The sequence below is a fragment of the Cebus imitator genome, unplaced genomic scaffold, assembly GCF_001604975.1.
Source record: "Cebus imitator isolate Cc_AM_T3 unplaced genomic scaffold, Cebus_imitator-1.0 Scaffold37, whole genome shotgun sequence".
Classification (NCBI taxonomy): domain Eukaryota; kingdom Metazoa; phylum Chordata; class Mammalia; order Primates; family Cebidae; genus Cebus; species Cebus imitator.
Genome location: NW_016107352.1, coordinates 2,610,019 through 2,626,724, shown reverse-complemented (window position 1 = coordinate 2,626,724; position 16,706 = coordinate 2,610,019). Strand labels below are relative to the sequence as shown.

Sequence of the window (16,706 nt, the reverse complement as noted above, 5' to 3'; positions counted from 1 at the left end):
CCTTGGCTGCTCAGAAGCAACCAAATCAGCACAGTCTGCAGAGAGTGCATGGACAAAACCAAGGCAAGATCTCTTTGAGGGGAGATGGGTTGTGAAGGGAGAAGTTTTCAAGCCAGGAGAGGCATTAACGATGATGTGGTCCAAAGGATCCCAAAATCTAGCCCTGCTTCAGATCACTCAAATCAGAAAATTTGGGGATGAAAGACTCAGACTCTGTATTTTCATCTAACTCTGTGGAGGACAGTTCAGTGATCACAAGCTTTAGTCGCCACAACAGTTTAGAAATGAGAAAACTACGACTCATATGATGTCAATTTTAGAACCAGGCAGTAGCCAGGAATGTCTAGGGTCCTCCACCACCTGCAGCCTTCAACCTCCCAGGGCTGTTTTTGCTGTGAAAAAAGCTAAATCTCCACCAGGGGAAAAAAAACTTGGTTATAGAAGCAAAAAGGGTAGCTGCTTCCATCAGTTTTGTTTGCCTGCAATTTCCCCAAAATGTGTAAAATGAAAAAGATGAAGCAGACAGCATAATTTGGAACCAAATTTCCCATATCACATCACATTTTGTGGTAATTCTACGAAATTCAAGTTGGACATTAGAATGTCAGTTTAAAAAGAAACTGGTTATTAGTAAAGGATAACAGGTGCTTTAAAGCTACAGTAAGTGTTGACATTTGAGGGAAAGGAAATATAATAACTTAATGCTTTTTTTGGCTTTGCATGGAAATGAATAGCCATTCCTTGTCAATTCTTACCTCTACTTCACTCAAAGACTGCATATGTAACAGCAAAGATCTCAAAGGGAAAAAACATTATGTGTGATGTCAAGGACAGATAAATGATCACATCAATCAATACATAATGGCATGGAGAGATGAGAGATGCCAGAAGGCTAAAATGCAACTGCAATTATCTTTTACTTTGTTGGAAAATAATAATTGTTGTAAATCTGTTACCTTGGTCACTCAGCCTTGTAGTATGAAACAACACTTATTTATATTGTAAGGCATCAAAATAAGTTTTCTTTGTCCTTACAGAAGAACTGCATAGGAGAGCAGCTCTGGTTTCTATACACAAAAGCATATCACACTACATGAAGTTATCTTCTTAGAAAACTCTTCAAAAATATTTTTGACATCTGGTTAAGATGTAGCCTACTCCCTCACTGCCACAACAAATTAGAGAATTAAAAATAAATATTTATTTGATTGACATAGTGAAAGAAAACATGATAATGACAACAAGGCATTGGATTGGAATTATAGAGTCCTAGATTCTAAGTCTAGGATACAGAAAAGCTACATTTCACCTCTGGGTCTCTGCTGCTTTGTTGACATAAAGAGGGGCCTCAATGGAAAGTCTCTGAAATTTCAGCCAGATCTAACATGTAATAATTCTCTGTACTGTACTATCCTATCTACCTTCTTACTAAAAGAACAGCCTTCCCCTTAACAAACCTAAGATACTTATTTACCATAAAAAAGGTACACCACTTTGGAAACAATGAAAACCCATTGGCACAGTTTTCTAATTTTCTCCTAAAATGTTCCTGCTGGTAGATTTTTCAAAAAACCCTTTTCTTAAAACTAACACTTATTAAGTGCTAACTATATTCTAGGTACTGCTAAGTACAACCCCACAAAATAAATGTATTAATGTTCTCATATTAAAATAGGAAACTGAAGGACAGAGAAATGTTAAGAAGTTTCTAACAATAACAAGATCACAGACCACCCTTAGAATTCTGTTCACGTCTGTGATGAACCTGGGATTTGGAGGCCTCCAGAGCCTCTGGACCCAATGTTATCCCAAATATAGGTGATGGCTGACCAGCACATAGCAGAGGGCAATGACTTTATCACGCAAATAGGGAGACAGTCACTCATTTTATTCAGATAGCATAAAAGGATTCTTTTAGGGGTCCTGTTTATCCATTTGACGAGCCCCTCAGGATCAAGTGATTTTCCTTTTTTCTCCGTAACACCCCAACACACAGGATTTACCTCTTTCTTTTTCCTCTCCTCTTCCTTCCGTTTTTTTTCTTCTCTTATCTGTGCTAAGCGCTGCTTTTTGCGCTCTAGCTCAGCTTTTAAGTCGCTTTTATCAGACATGTTGGTTTCCTTGGAGAAAGAGAGAAAAGAAATGAGCATATATAAAAATAACTTTTATGCATATCATTGCAAAAATCATTGGAATGAAAATGTGACTTTTGGGTGATCAACAAGAGGTTGTATTATTTAGCCTATCTGAAAGAATCAGAAACAAATTAAGTTAGATCTGGTCTAATGATATAAAATACTTACTTTTTAGGTATACATACATAAATATTTGAAAAATACAATATTATTATCTGGTCTAAGCAAGAGTAGCAGCTTCTAGATAGCCCATTTTCTGTACAAGTTTCTTAATAAATAAACAAAAATAAATAAAAGAATCAAAAAGAACCATCATCATGGATTCCAATTTAGATGATAATGGAGCAATTCATCTCCACACTGAGAAAAGAAAATAGACTGTCATAAACCCTTAGAGACATGCCCTGCTCGAATTTCTATGGACTCAATAAACATTCCTCCACTGAGCTTCAATGCATGTAGATTTCATTTTGCCTAACATTATTTGCATAAGGGAAGACGGCCACTGAAGACCTAACATGTTAATCTTCTTCCTCTGTAAAACTCCTCCTGAAGTGTCACAATTAATTTCATCTCCAGCACAACCCTATTTCTATAAAACTTTCATTTGCATTCTAAATGTAATATTGCTTATTCTGGCATTTTCTCTTTCCAAAGCAAAGGGTGTTTGTGAGTACACGGAATGGGAGATAACACCATGGCAAATTCCTGGGAAAATTTATCCAAACAGGATTTAATTTCAATGTTAATCATGGTGGTGATGCTGGTAATGATGGTGCCAGCAATATTTTTAAATAAAATCAGTTCAAAGAAGACTCTTACTAATTACCAATGATTATATATTTGAGTCTTTTGTGCTTCCAACTGAAACTAACAAAATGGAAGCCTTGAGAAATGAAAAGCCCCCCCGATCCAAATTTCTAAAATAATGGGGGGAAAAAACTAACCATACAAGCCATAAGTATTCATTCGCATACTATTTATATGCACCTGGAATAAATGTATAATGTATCTTGAAGTAGACGAGAGCGATAGAAGGCAAAAAAAATACCAAATAATATAGAACAATGAAAAATTCTCAAACTTCTTGTCATTGTCCCCAGGAGGTAATCATAAATCTGCAGTCATTCTAGGACACACTTTCAGACAAATACACAAATTGGGAAATACACCATGTTTCTACTATACACATTTCTGCTCACAGTGTGACAGCAGAGATTTGTGAAATAATCATAATGACTGCAATAATCAATCTCTGCCATTCATGATCATACTCTGTCTTCATTTTTCAACAAATATTTGCTGTATTTAATGTGTGCTACGCATTTTATAATGAATAGGGATACAAAACTAAGCAAAACCAGATTCTCTCCTTCAAAGAGCATAAAGCTCAAATTTGTGGATGTGCAGTGTGGCTGGAGATGCTCTCTGAGATACTGGCTTATTGATTACTCAGTGCCAGGCCCTTGACATTCATTATCACATGTAATCCTATCAATACAAGTACACCAGTATTATTATTAATTTCTTTTTATAATTAAAACAAAGGAGGCTCAGCAAGAACTGAGATTGCCTAGCCAATAGATGGCAGAACCTAAATTCAAGCTCGCCTGTGCTCTGACCTACTGCATGTTTGTAATCCCCAGTGTACAAGTTTAGAAGAATGTAAAGCAAAATGATAATCAAGGTCTGGTGGAGTGGGCCAGAGGAAGCATTGAGGAATAGGTAGAATTGGAACTGGGTATTGAATGAGGTCAAGAACTAGCAAAGGAAGGGAATATTTGGATGTGCCAAGACCTATCAAAGAAGGAACTGACAGACTGAGTGCAAGAGATGTGGATGAATTTAAGTCAAGAAACAGAAAGTTGAGGCCAGGTGTGGTGGTTCCTACCTGTAACCCCAATGCTTTGGGAGGCTGAGGTGGGAGGACAGCTTGAGGCCAAGAGTTCAAGGTTACTCTAGCTTAGGTGGCAGAGTGAGACTGTTTTAAAAAAGAAAAAAAAGTTTAGTTGGTAAAAATGGATATGTGGAGGCAACCAGGAAAGCCTTGAAAAAACAGAAAATTGAGTTCTATTTGGTGCAATGGGTGACGGAAAATTATAGCAGATTTTTTAAAAGAAAAGTGACAAAATAAAAATGGAATTTGCTTAAGCCTATTCTTGTCCCTGCCTGTATGACAGACTGGAGCAAAAACTAGAAATAAGGCAAGCTGCTGGGAAACGAATGCCAACATCTCTCTGATTCAACTGCACCTGCAGGGGGATGGGAGGTGAATGTGGAGACAGAAAGTAGAGAATGTGCACTGGGGAGAGCACAGCCAAGTGGGACAAGAAACTCTTAGCAGCCTTTAAATGTGGAAGCAAAAAAGGAAGGTCCAGTAACAATTTGACTTTGAGAGGGCAAAGACGATGGCAGTAAAATTAGAAAGAAAAGGCAAAGAGGAAAATGGTGAAAAAACCTTGCAGTGTGCATGTCATAATTTGGGTATTAATGGGACTTCTGCACAGAATGCACAAATACAACATTACAGATGGGGAGAGAAGGGAGATGTGGGACTGACGCTGAAGAATACAGTTTGGAGTCCTCCAAACACAAAGGGCTATTTCAATAGGCGATGCAATTCAAAGTCTTAACAGAGCCAGGGGAACAACTGAGCAAGCAGAACTGAGACTGAGGCCAGCCAGAGAGGAAATGTCCTGTCTACAGGAGGCAGCTCCACGAGCTCTGACTGAGGGTCCACATGCAGGGGCACAGACCCATGCCGTTAGATCTTCTATCTTTTCATTTCCAAGAAAAGCCAAAGAACTCACAAAAGTGAAGTTTATCACTAAAATAAAAGTTGCCAATTATTTTCAACACCAATGGGTAAAATTCCTGGGAGAAATTCCAGAAGTCATCTGAGAAGTTAGAAACACCCTTGACCAATGAGGGTCCATGTAACTAGTGTGCTGGAAAAGTTTTGGCAGTCAAAAATGAAACGTATGATCAGAAAAATCGCTGTTAAAGCAATAGCTGTTTCATTCTAAGCTGAAAGCAGCAAGGAGAATCTTCTTAGGAAATGTGAGTTTTCCCTTCCTCCATATTTCCCCAGCTTTTACTTGACCATTCCCCAACAATTATCCACCTTTCTTCAATTCATCGAAACTGTCTGGCACAACTTCAGTAATATTTATGGTCATTAAGGAGCAAACCATAATATAAGCATGTCTTGTATTTGTTATGATTTTCTTGCAAAGAACCTCAATTACAAAAGGGAAGTAAGGTGTATTCTCAGAAAATTTCTGCAAAGTGCAAAGACTTTCTTGCAAATAATGAAGATGTCTTACAATGTTGAGTTATTTAAGTTGGTATTCCCAGCCAGAGAGTAATATTTTAAAAACAAACAACAAAAACTACTTATATTATTTGGATCATCACTACTTAATATAATCTTTTTTATATTAAGTAGGGACGATCTTTTTTATATTAATCTTTTTTATATATAATCTTTTTTATATTAAGTAGGGATGATCCAAATAATATAAGTCACTCTTTAAATGCAGTAGGTTACAATGTTAGAAGACACAGCTGTAAAGGGCCTTCCACTTATTGATTTTGCGATCTATTCCAAAATAGATGCTTAGCATCAACCCCTAGGAGAATAAGGAGTCTCAAGAGAATGCCGCATAAGGAGTTTGGAAAGTACACATTATAGGGAATGAATGAGCTTTTACACATAGTAAAATGGCTTAAATAGTGGCATTAAACGCAGTGCTAGCACTGAACTCCATAGGATTTCCTGGGGGGCTTGCTAGTCTGACCCACTAAATCTCCCTGGACATCAAACAAAGCAAATTGAAGAGCAAAGCATGAGGGACATGAGTTATAGAGATTCCTGTGGCTAATGCAGATCATTGCCAAGGCAATTCTGATGTGCTCAGTCTAAGAAAATAAGAGTCAAAGCCACCTGCTGCTAATTATTGCTCATTTACTTCATACACATAAAAAGTTTGTCTCTCATTTACAAATGGCAAGGGGTCAAGTGGGTAAGTCAAGCCCACCTCTGGGTATAGGGCTCCTCCATTTCTGATCATCAGCATGTTCTACCACACAGCAGCCAACTCTCGGCTTGACTCCACCCAGACTTAGGGGCAGTCACAGCTCAGTCTCTCCCCAGCCTCATCCACTCTGGGATCAGTTGCACTTCAGCACTCCCTGCTCAGCATCCTTGGAGCAGAGTCCCATATTCAGAACTCTTTTTCCATTGGTGACATCTCCCCTTCCTCACTCACTTTCACCTACCTACGTTGCCAAATTCACACTTCTCATCTCCATCCACCCCCCCAACAAACCCTCCAGCTTTACTATTACTGAACACAATCCCCACTTCACCCCATGTCTTTCTTTGTCAGCCAAGTTATACTCACCCCAAAACAGATGTCTCAAAGTTCAAATCGGCTACTACATTTACCCTAGATTCCATACACCAATCCCTAGGGCCTGCTAACTTTTTTCAAATTTCAACTCTCTACTACTGATTTCCCTTTTGTTCCTTGATTCACCCTTTATCCTCTGCTTAGTGTTGTCACTATAGCTCCTCTCTAATCATCCTCCCAAATGTCTCAATTCTGATCACTTTGGCTCCAGCCTGTCTCTGATCCAGTAGGCTGTCATCCTTTTGATCCAAATAAATGAGTCAATATAAGTAAGGAGCTAAAAATAATGTCTGGCAAATACTAAACAACCAAGAAAAGTTGTTCCTCCTCTTCCTCTTTCACCTCTTCCTTTTCTATTATTACCATTAGTTTACCCTGCCCACTCTTGCCCACATCACCAATTGCACCCTAAATGCACCCTGAACCAAGTCATCACTTAAAGTTCACTGCAATCATTTAAAAAGTGTTACTGTGAGAATTACAGGAAAGGTATGAGATATTACTGATTTAATACCAATACATTGGAAGTGAGGAAACCCAATCTGTGTTCCTAGTGATTCTAAGGCACTTCAGAGCAAGTAAAGGAAGCTTCTCTATCTAAATGAGTTATAAAATGGAAGGTATGTGGGAAAAGGAATGTGACTCAAAAAAAAAAAAAAAACAAAAAAACCCTTAAAAAATTGAGTGTAGTCATTTAATTTAACAGTAAAAAAAATTATTCTCAATTTTTTCTTTTGAACATAAGAATTACATATCAAGCTGTCCCCAGCAGGCATCCACAACACCTTACCCACTTCCCCGAGGATGGGCTGGTATATGGTGACGATAAGAAGTTAGGTAAAGGGGAGGTCTCTCCTGTTTTTCCATTATACAAATGGCTCATGGTCCTAAGTTTTTTTTTTTTTTTTTACCTCTGGGACTGTGTCTTGCTCTGTTGCCCAGGCTGCAGTGCAGTGGCACGACCTCGGCTCACTACAACCTCCGCCTCCTGGGTTCAAGCAATTCTCCTGCCTCAGCCTCCCAAGTAGCTGGGACAACAGGTTTGTGCCACCACTCCAGCTAATTTTTGTATTTTTTGATAGAGATGGAGTTTCACCAACTTGACCAAGCTGGTCTTGAACTCCTGACCTCAGATGATCTGCCTGCCTGGGCCTTCCAAAGTGCTAAGATTGTTAAGTGTAAGCCTCTGTGCCCAGCCCCTAAGCTTCAATAGAGGGAGAAATGGGGAGAGGATAGGGGGAGGAAAACATAAGAGAGAGAAATGTGAATACTGAGGAGGAAAGAAATAAAACTAAAGTCAATTTCACATCTTCCCTTGCCTTGCCAGGTTCCCCTACATCTCCTTCACATTTCTTATGTCCTCACATATCTATAGAGAAAGGAAAATATCCAGCTTTTCTCAAACCCACAATGAGATCTATCACCTCCATTTTTATTTCTGCATATATCGTCATGGTATGGTTTGGTCCTATTTAGAGCAAGTGTCTAGCAGAGGAGATGCAAAGGGTTTAGTTCTGTTTACACAGCTGCTGAGTAACAGCACCTCCCAAGGCTTAGCTTTTGAACAATATAGATCTCTACTTCCTTTCAGTTGTCTAAGTTGGCAGCCGTTTGGGATTCCATTCCTAATGCTGGCATATGCAAATGTATTTTTAAGCTTAAAGTCGGAATCCTAGGAGGTTTAAATCATTGCCCAGCTGTTGCCAGGCTTATTGAAAAAATAACCAGAAATAAGTTCTCTTTTCCTGCCTGAAAATAATTGCTCTTGTCAGCTCTTCACTATCATGTATTGAACTTTTCATCTGCCACTGGATGAAATTTGATTTTTCACAGCCTCATTTCACCTGCTCGGTTTCTCATAAAATGCAGCTGCCTCCTTCCACTTGGATGGGAGGACAAGGGATGATGTGGACAACAACCAGGAGCCCATTTTTAAAGCTATAGTTTGGTCAATAAAAAGAGGGAGATAGACATCTCAGGAGGGAGTTGGCTGGTGAAAGGAGCATTATTTGCTAAATTTTTACAGCCATCAGTACACTATGAAAACAAAATTTTAAAGAAAATCCATCTTATAGTAGGGCAATGCTCAAGACTGTTCTACTAATACCACAGAAGAGTAGTTCTCAAATATTTTTATCTCAGTACCCTGCAATACTCTTAAAAATTATCAAGGACTCCAAAGAGCTTTGGTTTACATAGGTTATCTATTAACATTAATCATGTTAAAAATTAAAACTGATAAAACTATTTAATAATTTATTTTAAAACAGCATACATGTTATTTGTTAACATTCTGTGAAAAAAAAAATAACTACAATTTCCAAGACAAAAAGAAGATAGTAAGGTGAGTGCAATTCTTTTATATTTTCACTTATCTTTTTAACATCTGGTTTAATAGAAATCAAATGATTTCTTGTAGCTGCTTCTGCATTCAATCTATTATGATATGTTATTTTAGTTGAAGTATATGAAGAAAACCTGGCCTCACATAGATATGTAATCTGAAAAAGGAGGAGTATTTTAACAGTCTCTTGAGGTAATTGTGGATATTCTTCACTATTACACCAAAAGTCAACAAATAGCTGTTTCTTACACATCACCTGCAATGTGAATATGAAACCATATCAATCAATGAACTTTTTGTACTCTGTTACATTATAATCCATTAGTCTATCCTAAACGTTGACTCAATCTTTTACTCATGTATGATTTTATAATGTCATGAGTAGCTTACTTGGAAAATATAAGTAACTGGAAAATATTATGCAGACCTTCCAAATGTTGACACATTTTATTATATCTGAAAAACAAATTTAGTAACGTCATCGCCAATCTCTTCAGAAGTCTTTAGGTGTCATAAAACTGTTAAGCTCAGGATGGCAGATATAAGTTGTCCAAAATTCTAATTTTTGCCTGAAAGCTCAAATTTTATCATTAGCAACAAATATTGTCAGTTGTGTGCTTGAAGTGACAAGCTCAAACCATTGATTTCTGAGAAAATGTCTACCAAATACTGAAGTCTGAATCACCCTAGTTTGTCAGATATTCAAGTAAAAAATAGTGTTTCCTTTGTTTTTTTAAAGGGAGCTAGTTTAGCTCACAATTCAAACTACTGCACAAATGTTTTTCCTCAAGACAACTATTGAGCTTTGGTAGGTAGCAGAAGGCTTTGTGTGTTCCCATTTGTCACACAGTAAGACATACACCCAAGAGTAGAGATTTAATGTAACTAATTTTTTTTCTGCTTTATGAAGGACATACTTAAGTGAAACTGGGTTATTCTTTTTTTAACTGTGCAAGTAGCAGTGAAATTTGGGCCACCACTAGTACAGTTTGGTGCCACTGCCTCAAATCACATTGGAGTACCAGTAGTTTTACCCATGATTGCTTTTATACCATCACTGCAAATGCCAACACAGTAGAAAAGACAGATAACATTTTAGTGTTATTATGAAAATAGCTTTGACATTACAGATCCCAAATGTTTCTGGGGATCCCCCGGGGTTCCCCAACTGCACTCTGACTTAACCTAATTCTGATAAGATAGAGTTGATTCTAAAGCCTACAGAGTCATTTACTTAACAAAATTTTGCTAAGTGTTTATATAAATAATCTAAACAGGGAGTTCAGCCTCTTTCTTTTGAGGAAAAGAAATAGTGAAAGACACAGTAGCTAAATCACTAAGCATGAAAAATTCAAATTAGAGTCAAGAATCCCATAAACTATGATTCAGAAATACCTGGAAGACCTAAGTGAAACCTCTAGATATAGCATAAAGAAAGCCAGTTGGGAAAGCGAGGCCTTGAATAAAAGCCCCCATAGAACAATGTGTGAAAGATTTAGCACTTGCCTAAGCCAGGTAACAGGTAAGGAAGACTATTTGAGAAGCCTGTTGTCATTCTCCATTCTCCTTCTGCCCTGACCACAAACACACACACACACACACACACACACACACACACACACACACAAATGGGCTTTAGCCTGGTTGCAAAGTGAACTAAGACAGTTGTTAATGAACTGCAGATTTCTGTTTGTGTGAGTTTTTTATCCCTTTGTCCTAATTTTGCTGTAGTCTGCTGTTTGGTCTTAATTATATTTAATTTTACAAAAGAAAACAAAGGGTGATTTTTACAGACATCAATTATACCTAGCAGACTTCTTCATATCACTGAGGAGTTTGCAGGCCATCACCTTTGTTCACAAAGGCATTTTCAATTCATTTTATTTTTTAAAATATAACTTTTATTTTAAATTCAGGGGTACATGTGCAGATTTGTTATGCAGACAAACTTGTGTCATGGGGATTTGTTATATGGATTATTTTATCACCCAGGTATAATGCCTAGTTCCCACTAGTTACTTTTCTTGAGCCCCCCTTCTCCCACCATCCAACCTTCAAAAGGCCCCAGTGTGTGTTGTTCCCCTCTATGCGTCTATGTGTTCTCATCATTTAGCTCCCACTTACAAGTGAGAACATCTGGTATTTAGTTTTCCATTCCTGAGTTAGTTTGTTAAAGATAATGGCCTCAAGCTCCATCCATGTTTCTGCAAAGGTCATGGTCTCATCTTTTTTATGGTTGTATCATATTTATGGCATATATGTCACATTTTCTTTATCGAGTCTACCATTGATAAGCATTTAGGTTGATTCCCTGTCTTTGCTATTGTGAATAGTATTAGTAGACTGCTTTAATAATTACAATTACACATGTTCCTTTCAAAACAAGATCTTCACAGATTATATAATCCAGTACCAGCATGTTATCCATAAATGGGAGATACAGTCATACACATTTACAATCATTAAATGGAAGAGTTAAAATTGAAATATGCAACTTCCTCCTTCTTGGACACTTTCATTAAATAATGCTTTCCTTCCAGTGTTTACTTATTCAAAATTTTACTAATTTTAATCCAAAGAAAGTTCTTAAACAAAAAGTTGTTATGATGGATGCTGATCAGTCTACCTCTGGTCCAATCTTGCTATCCCTCTGTATCACCACTTGGTGGCATCACATGTAAATTGCATGAGGTAGCTAACACCAGAAGAAAAAACTTTGCTTCTGAAATTCCTAGCAGCCTCACCAAAGCCAATAGTGGGCAGCCCCAAGGACAGCAAGAGTTTCATTTACATAGGAAGGACCTTTTTGTGTCAGTAGAGAAGTACTATTTTGGCAGGAAAACAATCGCAATACATACGAATAGTTGAAACATTTATGTTGACTTTTTTTCTAGGTTCCTCACAATTTTATTCATATTGGGTAAATTCTTGACTAGGAAATTCAGAAATGTTTCTAAAATTAAACCTTTAGTATCACTCTTGCTGAATTTGTGAGATATATTTAAGGTTGTTATGTCTACATATTGTCTCTAGTCCTGTTTTCACTGTTTTATGATTCTGAGCTACCCAAATCGTACTACTTAAGCTGTAACTTAAGCATTGGCAATTGCAGCACATTAAACGGGAGAGGCTCTCGAGCCTTCAGCACAGAGGCCCATTATGCTAGAGAGAAAAATCAATCCATAGGGTATCTGCCCTCTCATCTAGTTAACAGAGTAGAGATGAGAGCTCTTAAATCTTAAAGGACTCAAAAGCCATTGTCATCTTTGCCAAAAAGTTTGGAAAATTTTATTTTATTTCTGACCCCTATGGTGCATTCCACCAATTCAGAGATTCAATATGCTTCTCTTTGGAAAGGGAACTGTTCCTCAATTAAGAGAATCAGCCACTCATTTCTTAGAGTATCTTCCTTCAAGAAACACTCAGATGATATCAAGAGTCCTTAGGAAATGAGAATCTCAAGTAGAATCCTTGAAAGAGTATAAAACTAAAGATGGAACAGTTTGGACAACTAGAGAGCAGTATTTTGGAATTGGGTCACTGGGAATTAGGGCAGAAGAGGAACCGGAAAACAAAATCAGAAGAAAGGAGATGGGAGCCCTCTGAGGACTGTCACAAGGATAACTATGTGAAGAAAGAAGTGAGGCCTTGAAACAGGATCCCCAGGAAACACACAACCTTGGGTCAAAACAGATAGGAAAGATGAATCATCTACTTAGGGCAGGTATCAGGTAAAAAAGCCAAACTAAGAAAGCCACCACAACTGCACTTTATGTAATAGAAAATTATGCATCTGTGCGCCTAGAGGTTCTAAAGCATTCAGTGAATAGAAAGGAGCTGCTCTATCTCAAGACGCACTCCCAAGGAGCACATAGGAAGAGGTGGCTCCTCCATAGAGCGTCACACAGCTTCCTTTGAAACTTACATGGTGGCTCCTCATCATCACATTGGGCACATGGTAGGCACTGGGCAAACAATGGCTGTTACATAAATGGGTTAAAGATGGCCCCTGGGCATTAGTCCCTATGCTATTTACTTCTTCGTAGCAGGCTGGGATCATTAGCTCATAACCCACCAGCACAAAACACAAATTCTCATATATCTAATTGCTTAAAATAGAGTTCAAATAAGCATATCTTTAGCAATTTAGAGCCTGCCTGCAACCAACATCTACTAGCCATATATAAGACAAACCCTGTGGCTATAGAAGTAATTCTAAACTGCTGTTGCCCTTCGGAACTCTCTGACACAGAGACTCCCCACCTTGCTGCTGAGCAACATCACCTAGACCCATAGGCCCCATCTTCCAATCCCTTCTCCCCTGAGAGTTCCCTTGTCCTCTTCCACTCCTAGTTGGTGGCCTCACGCTGCTACTGTTGGGAGGTCTGCTGTGAGGGACTTCCTCTCATGCAGTCATATCCAAGCACCACCAAATAAAGCTGTTTAGCAATGCTGCCATCTTGTCTTTTCCTTGATCAGCCCCCAAATTCTCAAACTCACCACACCCCACAACCAATTTTCAAGTCCTCCCAATTTGACCACCTAATATTTCCCAGCCTGCCCTCTTGGATCCACATCCTTTCACATTGCACGAGGTCAGTCTTCAGCATTGCCTCTGGCAATTGCAATACTCTCCTTACTCATCTTTCTGTGCTAACCTTGTTCCCTGATGATACATCCTCCACACAGTACCAGGGTGAGCTTTCTGTCACCCAAATCTGATGTGTACACTCCATATTGTCCATATTTCCACTAAAATTTTGAGAACTTTCTAATCATCAATAAATCGACTCAGCATACTATGCTTTTAAATGACCAAAATCAGAGAAGTTATTCCACATTATGCAACAAATCTATTCCCATAGGGTTTGGGGGGACCGTCATTGTTTGACTCAATAGTACAAATGTGCAACAAACACATACTCCTAACACTGCCTCATCGATTCTACTATCTTTTACTAAGTCACTACAATTATATATCCATGGATATAATTTTTCCTGCCTAATTTATATTTTTAATCTCTGTTTTCTGACTCTAAAAGGATTATTTAGCAAAATCCATTAATTTATAATTGATAGTCTCTGATGTTTATCTCAACCAAGAAATTCAGCGGTCTTGAATTTATTGCCCCAAATTCCTTGAGGATCAATTATGTTGATAGTTGGGCTTTCTCTTTAACAGTGATGTAAAAATAATCTATGCTTTAGAACAGAACCATCTATTGTGCTTGGAGCTGTTTTCTCTGAGTTGCTAAGATGATAAATGAACATGTCTAAAATTAAACTATTCTCAGGTAACCTGGCAGACTGATCTTTAAAATAACTGATAACAAGCAAATCTTTAGAGACGACTAGCTTTAGCTTTGACTCTGAGTCCTTCACCTGATGTATTATAAAGAAGCCAGATTATCTGTGCAACAAAGTTAAATCAAGATAGTACGAGCTAGTAGGTCTGCCTGAAGTGGGCACTCTCTGGATAGAGGATACAGGCAAATTCAGGCCACTCAGCTGTTCTTGCAGCCCACAAGTGGGCACAAATTTAAACTATCAGGTTAAAGGCAATTTAAGTCAAGATACATTAATCACAATGAAGAAAGGAATAATTTTAATTTAAATAACTAATTTAAATATTATTTAATTCACATAAAGTAAAATTAGATTTTCCTGAAATAAATCAGCATACACATTCTCAGAAAAAAATTAATGTATTCTAATCCTCTAAAACCATTTATTAAGATTATCTCCACATCTTAATACCACTTAATTCCCTCCCAAATTTACTTACCAAATACTTATAAATTTTTAATTAAGCCCACCTAATTTTAAGGACCCCCCAATCCCTGTTGGGGTCATGATGAGTGGAAAAGCACATGCAGAGAAGAGGTCTCTAGGGTAATACTCTATTCTTACAACTAAAGCAAACCACTTTGGCATGTGAAGATCCAGGATTCAAACCCAAGTCTCCACAGCACATGCTCTTAACCACTGCATACGCCTATAGTTTTATGTTTTTTTGCATCTTCCCTTGTCCCACTCTGTTGGTCATACCACCTCTATTGATTTATTCTACTTCTCTTGTATTCTTTCTTCATCATAGTCACCAAGTTTATGTCAGCAGTTTTCCTCCTAGTGTTTGTTCAACAGATGATAAAGAATATGACAACTGAGGAAAACACAGAGTTACTAAAGATTCCATAAGTCAATGTAGTCTATGGTTACCACCTTGCTAATAAGAAAGCAGTGCAAGGCTTCCAAAGAGTAGGTGACTCAACAAACCACCATGGAGGAAGACCAGACCTGAGGAAGGCACAGTTGAGTGGTGCATCCCAGGCAGAGGGGAAGTATGGACAAAGGTGGGAGGTAAGGAGAATGACTAGTCTGTGGGACAAGTAATGGGATATGGATGGAACACTGAGAGCAAAATGGGGTGAAGGAAGATGAGAATGGAGTCAGAGATCAGATTCCAAAGTTTGAGTGACCAATCATCTTAGTTTTCACAGAAATAAAGGGGTACACAGGACACGGGATGTACAGTGCTAGAACCAGGAAAGTCCCAAGCAAACCTGGCCAAGTTGTTCACCCTATAGCCAAAGGTTGGCTATGCCATGCTTTAAAAGGGTCTGAACTTCTCTGTATGTAGGAGGGAAATACAGAAGGATCTGAGCCAGCACAAGACCAATAATTAATTCCTAGAGTGTAATTCATAGTACACCACCTTTTAAAATATGGATTGCAACCCGCCAGTGAGTTACAAAATCAAGTCAGTGGTCATCACGGCCATTTCTGTGATGTAACAGATTAGAATTATTAGAATGCACTGTACATGGTAAGAAACTTGATTTGGACAAATATATATACATGTACTGTTACATACCCATATTATTTATTATTGTTAGTTGCAGTTAAACTTTTTAAATATATTGGGCTACATCAATTCTTAAACTGAAAAATTTTTCATTCTAAATTTATCTCTACCTTTATCCTTTCTCAGTCAACATTTTGCATGTCATGACACTCACAGATCATGATGACATTTGCACAGTATGTTAGGGTGAACAAAGAAAGCTGTTCACTACCACAGGAGATTGACCAGGCTCTGACTACCCTGAGCACCAAGAAATTAATACTGGGTACACATGGAACCTGTCATCCATTCACAGAGCACCGGCAGGAAGCTCTATCATGAATGACCAAAGCAAGCTCCACTCTATTTGTTTAAATCTACCAGACAATTAAGCAAAAAAACATAAAATAAGTCCCTCAATACTCCAAGGTACAAGCACATCAAAGTGGGTATTCTTGAAAGATTAACCAACTTTTCCAGCTACCTTAGTATACAGATAACAGTGAAGAAAATCAATACTGCCAGAAATGCAGGACCATCACATATTCCTCACAGACTATGTCAACACAAATGCTGAATGCTGCTCTGGGATTTGGATATTTGCTATTTGTCCCATCAGCACAACCTTTATATTCCTTTTAGAAAGCAAATACCCATCTGAAAAGCTTGGCTGCAAATCCCCTATCCTGGCCCAGCACACAGCATTTTGTACACGAATGGATAACTCAGTGGTATGAAGCAGCATTCAGAACAGATTTCTCAACCAGTCCTAAAAGGCTTAAACCCTTCTGATATTCATATGTATTTTTTAAAAATTCAAGACTTTTTAAAAACTGTAGCTAGAGTCGGTTTCAACCATCTGTCACTTTAAGTGAAAATAGGATGCAGGCATGTATACATTAGCTTTTAAAGAAAACCAATTCTGGCAGAAAGAATTAAAATGGAGGAAGAATTATATCTCAATTTTC

The 16,706-nt window shown here is 38.0% G+C and overlaps 1 protein-coding gene across 6 annotated transcripts in view; it reads right to left on the bottom strand.

Annotated features, from left to right (window-relative positions):
- DYNC1I1 (dynein cytoplasmic 1 intermediate chain 1) overlaps positions 1–16,706 on the bottom strand; it is a 314,653-nt gene that overhangs the window by 282,049 nt on the left and 15,898 nt on the right. For all 6 annotated transcript variants that reach the window (XM_017525159.2, XM_037737288.1, XM_017525163.2 and 3 more), the window contains exon 2: positions 2,004–2,120. In XM_017525159.2, the coding sequence (XP_017380648.1) occupies positions 2,004–2,111 (108 nt within the window). In that variant the 5' untranslated portion in view covers positions 2,112–2,120. The remainder of the gene's footprint in view (positions 1–2,003; positions 2,121–16,706) is intronic.